We start from the raw sequence: 10565 nt of genomic DNA, 5'->3' as shown, positions 1-10565 counted from the left end.
TCTCAAAATTTTGGCATCTTAGCCATTGCTTTTTTTTTTTTTTTTAGAAAATCCAGGATGGGTGAATGGAACGTTTTTTGTTTAAAAGAAACAACTTGACTTTTAAACAATCACATGAGGTCATTTTACCTATTATTTATTCATCTTTTAGCCAGTTGTTAAGGCAAACTAACTGGTTAACATTTTCTGAATGTAAAGCGGACCGTTACTTAATGCGTTCGCTGAGGGTGGTCTGACGCATGCCAGTCGTAACACCTGAAGTTGAAGCCCCAGCAAATAAATGCTTGGCATTAAGATGATATTTAAGGCTCGAGGTGCTTCGGTGAAACGAAAATTCCTTCTTGCAGTGTGAGCAAACCATAACATGTTTATTTAATGTCCGGTCTTTGTTTTTTTTATACCCGAACTGTCTATCCAGCGGGCCAAAGGGTTCTTCTGTTTCCTGCATCTCGCTCATGTCGGACAATTGAATTGTGGGTAAAACAGGGCGAGACTGCGTTAATGCGTTAAAAAAAACATGGCGTTAATCCCAGAAAACAATCATCTCGCGTTAACGCGTTAATTTTGACAGCCCTAATAAAAACACATATAGTAATGATTAAGGAAAGAAAATCCCAATTTTTATGATGTTATCCGGATGGGTTATTTTCAGATTTGCTGTTTATCAACTAGGTCTCCAATAGAAGAGTATACAATGAATATCTTTGATTATATAATTAATTAATCTGGTTGATGATTTACATTAATAAATACAACATTTAATAAACACACTTAATACATTCCTGTATCTCCATATTGCCTCTCCTATTAGATAGAAACTGGGATATAAACCAGCAATTTTCACTGTTAGAATTTTTGAAATGTTATTTTCTTACACCCCAATCAGGGCCTCGAGGTCCTGTAGTCAAGATCTAATGATTTCACCTGTAAAGAAATCAAAACTAGAGCAAACAGAGACTTTTCTTCCATCCTTCAAGTCAGTGGACTCAGTAGCTTCTTTTAAAAGACAGCTAAAAACATTAAAAACTTTTTAAATCTTTAAAATGTTGCTTTAATATTTTTCTGTCTTTATCTTCTTTGTTCAAGCACTTTATGCATTTTAGCTTGAAAAATTCTACATAAATAAAATTTAAATTACTTTATATTCATATTATTATCATAGATATATTTGCATAGGACGTAAGGTTTTGGAACCTCAGTGAAATGTGTCTTTTCCAGTTCAAATGCACAAGTATTAAAGGAACCGTAGCCTAACATTTAATCCACAAAGTAAACATTGCTCATTTCAAAGCTATTGTTTGCTGCTACAATACATCCAATAAATCTAGTGAGATCTGGATCTGATCAAAACATATTTAGATAATGAGGGTCAGCCTAATTCCTAATGCATGTTTGTCTAAAATCTGAATTAATGTTCATCACACCCACATCAAACCTTTGAGCTGTAGAAATACATTCCCAAGAAGATTCATGATAAACAAATTGATTTCTTGAAAAACTTTATACTAGGCTTAGCAAATTATTGTGGTCAAACAAATCACTGTTCCCTGCCATTATTTTTCACCTTTTAAAACGGTGGTTATCGTCAAAAAGATGCTCTGTTTACTGCTGCACCTTTCTGTCTGTGCACCGTATGATGTGCTCTATGTGCTGCACTCAGACAGCCATCAATGCTGGGAAAAAATAGCAGCTAAGTGTTAAATGGACTGAACATGTAATGTTTTGCTTGTCAGATTTCTTATCTAAGTGAACCCCTTTGTAAACTTTGAAAACTATTCTCCAGAAACCATGGCTAGAGCAACACATCTGTTTCTGGCAGGAAAAAACAAATCATACTGGTTGAGTGTGTTAAACAGAACATAAATTACAGCCTCATTGAAGACGACGTCTTGTTCAAAGGGAAAAGTTTTTGTTTACCAATGCCTTTTTCGTGCTTATGATAAAGAACTGCTACTTTTCCAACAATTTATTAAGTTAGGTTTTGCTGTAGGTGTGTGAATGCAGTGGTGTAAAAAGTACACACACTCCAAAAACTACTTAAAGTATAAAAGTATAAAGTAACCTTTAAAAAAAAAACAGCCAGATGCCACTACATGAATTGAAAGCTCAATTTTTCGACTATTTTGAAAAATCCTTTGCGATAGATGCCCTCATCCTTAGCCCTATCTCAAACAATTCATGTTGGTCTCCGTCTCCATCCTCCCGATACGCTCTCAACATCTTTTTCTGAATCCGACATTGTAGCATGGCATAGACAATTCGTGTTTGCAGTTTGAAGAACACCTGCTTGTTTCTGATGATTTCCTTTGGCAAACGCATAAATTTGACAAATAGCTAACCAATGAGTGTTTGCGTTCTATGACTCATCCAATGACACTAGTTGTCACTAAATGTGGATGGTGTGAAATAAATATTAAACCGAAACCAAGAGTAACGAGTAGCGTTTGTTTTAAAAAAATTTAACAAATAGGAAGTACAGATACTTGTGTGAAAATGTAATGAGTAGAAGTCAGAAGCAGGTAGACGAATAAGTACTGGAGTTAAGTATAGATACCTAAAAAGTGTACTTAAGTACAGTAGCAAAGTATTTGTACTTCGTTACTTGACACCTCTGGTGAATTGATGCAATTGGCTATGCTTCCTTACATAGATATATCTTGATAGACTGCCATTTTAATCTTAAACAGACTTTCGTTACATCATATTTAGGTCTAAAATTAACATGTGAACATGAACAGTGGTTCTTTTTAGGTGTCTGCCTCTGTATTTTAAAGCCCCAGTCAGTTCCCCTGGTAGTTTCTTCTTGTTAAAATGAAGTTTTTCTCTCTACTGTCACCATTAGCATGCAGGGTAAGAGGGATTACTGCAAAGTCAATGACACATTTCAAGCCAATGTCAACTGTAACCCAATGCTAATTAAGGAGGAGCAAACCCTGCAATGTCAAGACTTAATGCAATTGGTTGTGTTTCCTTATATTAAACTTTAAGCCAATCTGTCTAGGCGATTTCACTGAATTGTCTCTGTAAAAAGCTCTAAGATGACAGGTGCTGTGAATGGCTCCTATTTAAATAAACCAAGTGAATATTACAGATTAACGGATGAGCAGGGCTTTATACATTTTTTATTTTTTTTTTAGGGTTTTGGGTGAATTCTAGGCTAAACGGATTGTTTCTGCTAGTAAAAATGAACATGGCTGACAGCTGCCAGGGAGTCCACTGGTATGTGGAGGAATTATTCCCATCTAAAATCTTCAGTGTCAGCTCTGATACTTAGTTTGTGAGAATAATTTTCTCTGCTAACGTTGCACTCCCTCCACAGTCCCACTGATAGAGTTTGGCAGCCTCAAAAACTCCACAGCAATTTGAATAACAAATAGTTCAACCACTTCAAAGTCTAAATAATGACATTTTTGGTGACTTAAGTTGTAAAAGGTTTTGACAAGGCATGAACAGGACTGTTGGTAAAGTTTTTTTTTTTGTCCAGTTGATATCCCAAAAAATATGTTGTTATTTTTATGTAGAGGAAGACATAAATTAAGCTCTCCTTTTAGGTGCTTAAACTAAGGATGCTACTAATGATTATTTTGCAAATTGATTAATCTGTCAATTATTTTTTCAATTAAATAATAAGATAAGCGAAATGTTAGGTTTTTTACGAATGTAAACCAGGTGAAACTGAAACTTTTGCACTTTACGAGTTCTGGATAGAGCATATTGGCAGACATTCTAATAAAGTAAAAAAAAAAACAATCCACTTGACTTGGTTTCCAAGTTTGAAGACGTTTTGCTTCCCATTGGGGATTGTAGGCTAACAAAGAAGCCAAACAACTGCCCATTCCTACGTGGCAGACCCGTTCTTCTGGTTCTATTTGCATGTTTTCTAACTATTTTACTATATAAAGCTTCAAACACAAAGTTAATTCTGACATTTTGAATGGAAAAAGCTTCCTGGATGGGAAGTGAAACGTCTTCAAACTTGGAAACAAAGTCCAGTGGATTGTTGTTTTTATTTATTTTTTTTTTTTTTGGAATGACTATGACCTGGATGACTGAGAATCTTCACCAGCATATTGACGAAAAATACGTTTTTTGTTTTAATCTTAAATGCAAGATGTTTATATATATATATATTTTTTTTTATATATTCAAATTTAATATAGTTACTAGGGCTGGGTAAAAGAATCGATTTAATCGATTTTCGGATCGATTCCTTTACATTTTTGCAAAATCGATATTTAGGGACTGAGATCGATTAGTTTTATAGTGACACGTGTGACGTTCACATTCAAATGAGTAGGAAAGATGCACTCGAGATGACCTCAAGCAAGACAGCTGTAAATTTAGCCAATAGTTTGCATGAAGACATTAACAAATGGGGGTTGACCAGCAAACAGCCTGTAGTTGTTACAGACAATGCTGCAAATATGGTTTGTGCAGTGGAGATAATGCATGTCTGCTGTGTCACGTCTGTTTGCTCGAGTGAAGCTTCGCTTTTGCACTTTTTAGACAGTTTTGTTCACATCTCAAGTTTAAACTGTCTGATTTACAAGTTTGCACTTTGTGTTTAATATGACAGGAAAAAATAAAATACATGAGTATTTTGAAACACAGTTGAACCTCTTTCATTATTGTAAAGACAGATCGAATTGCAATTAATCGATTTAGAACTGTATGAATCAAAATCGAATCGATTCAGGACTTTGACGAAAATACCCAGCCCTAATAGTTACTGCTCTAAGTGGATTACTCTGTCAGCTAAAGGCATATTTCACAGTCTCTATACTCCAGTTAACAATTAATGGATAACTAAATAAGTTGATGATTATTTCCATAATTGATTAATCACGATTAATCCAACTAATTGTGTTGGCTCTAGTTTGCGCATCTTGGGTGGAATAAAAAACAACATAAACTGTAGGGCAATACAGCACCTTGAAATAAAGTTTTACCATATGTTTTAAGAAAAAGGTTAGAGCAAAGCCAGAATAGGATTGGGAGTAAAGATGCACTTATTTTATTTTTCTTTAACAGAGGTTTTCAACTCTTTTTTTTTTATCTCCTTTATACGAACAACATGTCTGAGAGGTTCAGTCTGTTTTGAAGTGAGTACTGCAGGCAGAAAAGCCAAAGGGTATGACATTAGCAGACGGCGCGCTTGCACCCCACACACTGCCCATATGTCACGCCAAATCTCATCTCATCGAGCTCTGAGAGAAGGTGCTGCTGGCGGCTAAAAGGCCACCTTCCACACCGATATCATCAGCCAGATACCCTGTGCTGACTGGAGCTAAGGGGCCACAGCTCTTCTCCTCATAACATCATGATACATTAACTGAGGGGGGCTGGGTCACGACCAAGGAAAGAAAAAAAACATGGTTGAAAACCAAAGACTTTGAAATATTTAAAAAGTCCAGAGACACAAAAGGTCAAGAAAGGTCGCAGTTGATATACTATTTCCCTTTATCATTGGTGACTTTTGCTGCCCAGGTCTGTCATTGTGACTGTTGATAACCATGAATAAGGCAGCGGTTTGTTTGGCTTACTATAATGTTCAGCTTAAGTTAGTGTAGGACTTTGGAAATAAATATTCATCAGAAGATTGAGTTAAGAAAAACGAAGATTTTAGCCACAGTTTATCCCAAATCAGTATCTGAACACAGCTACTGAGTCGGTTATTCATTGAGCACACTGCAAAAAATGGAAATCTAAGTAATTTTTTCTTAAAGTAAGTGCATTTTTTCTCTAATTGAGGTCGAAAGTGAGAGACTTTGCCAATGGAGCAAGACAATTTACATTTAAAATAAGAAAAAACAATTGTATTGTCTTATTTTAAGTTCATATTATCTAATTATCTTATTTTAAGAGTAAGGATACTAATTTCATTGGCAAATCATTGAATTTACCTACTCAAAGTAAGGGTAAATACACTTAATTTAAGACATTTTTTTACTTATTTCTAGATCTTTTTTGCAGTGCATACATCTAAAGGACCTCACAGTAACCCCTGACTTAAGTGAGCAAACATGACCTGGCATGTGCTGACATTTGGCATCATTTTTTAATGAGGTTAGTCGTGTAAAAAAATAACATTCACAGACTGCTGGCAGTCACTTTTTCTTTTTGCCCTCAGTCTGTTGTGAAAAAGAATTTGTCCCTTATAGATTTTTTTTTTTCTGTTTTCGCTCTGTTGCTGAAATGCCTCATATAATCTAACATTTTTTATGCTGCATAAAGATAACTGGACAGATACAAAATTATTACTTTATCCAATAAGTGTCCAAAAGTTGTCTAAGGCATCCTGATTCAGATATTATTCCGGATTTTTCTATGACCTCCTGATTGAATCGTCGGTTGTGCTCTTGGAGTAATTTTGATTGATGTTTTTCTCTAATGGGACAGATTACCTTTACTGTGTTTTTTTTTCTTCTAATGACTTTAACTTTCTTTTACCTGTTAACTTATTTATAATTTACTTTGTTTCCCCTTTTAAGATGTCAATTCCATTGGTTTATTGATAATTTTTTTAAAATTTGGATTCCATGTTGCTGTTTGTGATTTTTAAGCAGCCAGATATGTTCCGTTAGATTTTGTATGCAGGTCAGGTAATGATGGCCCAACTTTCTAAAAGAAAAAAAAAAAAGTAATTTAATCATATTCTAGATATGAGTCATCAAAGGGGGAACTTTTTTCCAGAAAGCCAAGTGAATGTGTATAAATTTTTCACCCTTAAAGTATAAAATCCTCACTAAGAATCTGCTCTTCGTAGATAGAAAGGTTATCATCATCCAATTCAAGTATTTGTTTTTATAATCTGTAATATTAAATTCTGACCAAATCTGCTAGAGGGCAAAGACTTTTTCACTCTAAATAACAACATATGCCTTGTGCTTCACTGACATCTAGTGGTTAAACTATGGTATTGAACATTTTCAGCAGTTAAATGTGTGCCACTGTACACTATGCCTGCACAGACTGTAAGTCTATAGAAAAAGACGTGACTGGTCCCATACGACCCATGTTTACTTTGAGAAGAAACTTGAACTGGTGTAGAAAAGACCTAAAATAGCAACAAAAACTGACAAATCTGAATAAAATCCACAATCACACAGACACAATTGATTTGAAATACATGAAAAATTATCAAACCTAAACAGGGGAAATGTATATTTGCCCGTTTACAGGGAGAACAGTTGTAATTACAGAGATATGAAGACATGTTCTGGACGTTAGAAACTGCTGAAAAGAACTGGATATTTCTTAACATGTGTGCAGAAATTTGGACCTATTTTTAGATGACTTTTTCAGTGTAGCAGTAGCAGCAAAAGATGAAATAAAGGAACCCAATCCTTCCTGAAATAAAAGTATTTTCCCTTGTTTTGGGGTAATTTGGAAATGGAATAAGATGGTTTGAGCTTAAAAATAGAAAAAAATAACAACTACGTGATCTTATTTAAAGTGCATAACATTCAGTCCATCCTATTTTAACAACAGAAACACTCAAGCAATCAGCAGATCCTTTTATTTACCTGCTCAAGTTAATGGAAAATACACCTACAGTATATTAAGAAATTTTACTTTATATACAGATATGAAATACACACAAAAAACTGAGATTTTTGCTCTTTTCAGACTTCCTAGAGTAAAAACCTTGAACCTTCCTAGAGTTTTTGTCAATTAGAACTAGACTAACTTTTGCATATAAATGAAAGATTCTGACTAAAACTAAAAAAAAAAGACCAAAAGACCTAAAAGACCAGAATAGTATCAAAAAATAAATAGTATAAAATGTTGAACCTCTAGAACTTGTAGAGACGAAAGAAGGAGAGGTGTAAAGTTTATACCAACCAGTTTGTGTCAGTCAGACCTTAAGTGGGAAAGACAACATGTCTACCATTCATGGTGCTCTGCAATTAGTGTTAGTTAATCATTGATTTTTAACCTTTTAGAAGTTAGTTTATAACATTTCATTATTTCGTATCTATTTAGCTTATACAAAGCTAATATTTTGCTTAACACAGCTAACTTTTCTGTTTAGCACAACCGGTTTTTCAACTATATTGACATTTGATTGTGCAATATTAAGGTTGTTGTCACATAAAGATAAAAGCCCTAAAATATGAGTCTAAAATTTCCCTGCAGCCATGCAAGCATGGAGAACAACTCCACTAATTGCTACCTTCTCAGATGCTCTTTAAACTCATCATGTCAGCCCCCAACATCTCTACGTTTCCAAAGAGCTCATTAAATCAAGGCTCACAGACAGAAGCTGCTGCAAACATGAGGTTTTCTCTATTCTTTTGTCACCATACCTGGCACCACTTACCTGCAGGCTAGTTGTTGAATTGTCAGGGCCCATGATAGAAAAAAACAGTTTGATATCATTGTGTCTGCATGAGGTAGAAAAACATTACCTCCCCCCTCTCCAAAAAAACAAGCACACAGCAGGTGATGCCTTCTCTCAGAGGAGACGCAATTAGCTTTCTGGGGGGCAAAACTACAGTTTGTCCCACACAGAAGACAAGCAGCACCTGTGTGTGAAGCCTTGTTGCACCCACATTCAGTGGATCATAACAAGGATAACAAATCAGTGGAGGGCCAAGATGGCTTCTCCTAAAGTGTTTGAATTTTGTTGTTTTTTTATAGAGGTGACAGAAAAAATAAAACTAGTGTCATGATAAGAATGCGGCAAAGATAATTTTAAAACATCTTAAATGGAAATGTTACATTATGAACAAAATATATATACAGGTGAGAAAGAGCAAATGTGCAGATAATAAAAAAACAAAGGTGAAAAATTTTTTGGAAAAAAAATTTGAAAGAAAAAGTATTAAATGAAAAAAAATCTAAAAAAAAAAAAAAAAAAAGAAAGAAACAAGGGAAACAAAAACAAAAGGCAAAAGACAGATAATGGAAAAAAAATAGAGCTTAGAAACTGGGAGTAATCATGAGGACAAGGAGAGCAGAGAGCCCCACCGTAAAACTCAGCAGACACAGAAATGTACACATTTTAGTCAGAAAAACGGATAGAACCACTTACTGAGGCTACAGTCTATCCTGATACAATCTGGCGGGAGAGAGAGCGAAATGGTGAGAATAGAAAAAAAAGGAAAGTAAGAGATGAAAATAAAGAAAGGAGAGAAGAGAATAAAAGAGAAAAACAAGACATTTTACATCCTTCAAGGTACATTCTGCAGACAACCAAGCATTGTTCTGAGGCCACCATCCGGGGACAGGCTCGTAGTCAGGATCACCCTCTCATAGACGTCCAGCATCATCCATCCATTAAATTAAAGCACAGGAGAAGGCAAGGCTAATACATGAACATTGATTTACAGAATGTGATGAGCTCTGTTGTCCATGTTCTAATTCCTTAACACCAAAATGAGATTACAGAAAGAATGTGGCATTTTATGCCTATTTTCCAGTAGTACCTAATATAAGCCAGATCTGGACTGATGGGATCAATTATATTTGTTTTGATTCATTTTCCGTTCCAGAGAAACAGCATCTTTGGAGGAGATTTTTAATTTCAAGCTGGCCCCAAAGTCTGAAGTCATGTGATTTGTAGTTTTTGTTAACAAGAGATGTAAGAAAATAAAATAGTGTTTACATTGGGATGCTCTATTTGTACGGAGCTCCCTAGGGGACATTTATAACTTTTTGTGAATGAAGTACACAGAGATGCTAGGCAGACGGGAGTTCTTTATGAAGTAAAATTGGATGATATTAATACTTAATAATAACAAAATTATTCAAAAAAAAAAAAGGTAAAGGTGTATTTTTCCAAACCAGCTGCTGTAGTGCGATCACCAAGAGCCCCTTGGTGTGTGTGGTGATTTTGGAGTCTCTGCACTTTATGGCAGTGGAGTTATTGATTTTTAATTGCAACGTTTTGCTGTTGTTTCACCATTTGCAGACGGTCCCTAACCACTCGCCTGGCCACTGCCTGTGCATAGAGATCAATGTATACATCCAGCTCGGAGAACGGATCGTTTTTCTCGAAAATAACGCTTTTTGATTCTTGTAATACGTAGTCTGTGCTATCAGGACATAAAAGAGGCGCCATTTGTGTTTTAACAACAAGAGTTATTGATCCCGGAAGTCCGAATCTGTGAATATCTTTCTAACTTTACCGAAGTAAGGTTTTGCGTTCTCACGCAAAAGGTTTTGCGTGGGAATGCAAAACTTTCGCAAAAGGTTTTGCGAGGTAACGCAATACTTTTGTGAGGGAATGCAAAAGAAAAAAAAATTCCCTATGTCCCCTAGGGGGCTCCGTAATTTTAGATTAAAACTATGCTTTTTAAAAACTGTTTAGTCCTACGTGACTTTCAGGACTAAACTATAAATAAGGGGTGCCTTTTTATAGTTACTTAATTAAAAAAAATAAAATAAAAAAAACATGTTTATATTAACACTATGAATCGCTAGACAGGTTAAAAATAGTAAAATATTACTTTAAGATAATATTACCTAGCCTGGACTACAGCATATGGAAAGACAGGCTAACGCTACGTAATGTTAGCTTGTAAAAATACTGCTCATTGTCACTACCCGATCCGTCCCGG

General features: G+C 35.1%; 1 protein-coding gene across 1 annotated transcript in view; it reads right to left on the bottom strand.

Annotated features, from left to right (window-relative positions):
• LOC107082797 (neurexin-1-like) overlaps window positions 1-10565 on the bottom strand; it is a 1206010-nt gene that overhangs the window by 635712 nt on the left and 559733 nt on the right. Inside the window, exon 12 of the mRNA XM_015371662.1 lies at window positions 9038-9064. Within this exon, the coding sequence (XP_015227148.1) occupies window positions 9038-9064 (27 nt within the window). The remainder of the gene's footprint in view (window positions 1-9037; window positions 9065-10565) is intronic.

This window comes from Cyprinodon variegatus, unplaced genomic scaffold (genome assembly GCF_000732505.1).
Source record: "Cyprinodon variegatus isolate N-32 unplaced genomic scaffold, C_variegatus-1.0 Scaffold62, whole genome shotgun sequence".
Classification (NCBI taxonomy): Eukaryota; Metazoa; Chordata; class Actinopteri; order Cyprinodontiformes; family Cyprinodontidae; genus Cyprinodon; species Cyprinodon variegatus.
The sequence above is the reverse complement of the archived record's forward strand: the minus strand, read 5'-3'. Positions and strand labels throughout refer to the sequence as shown.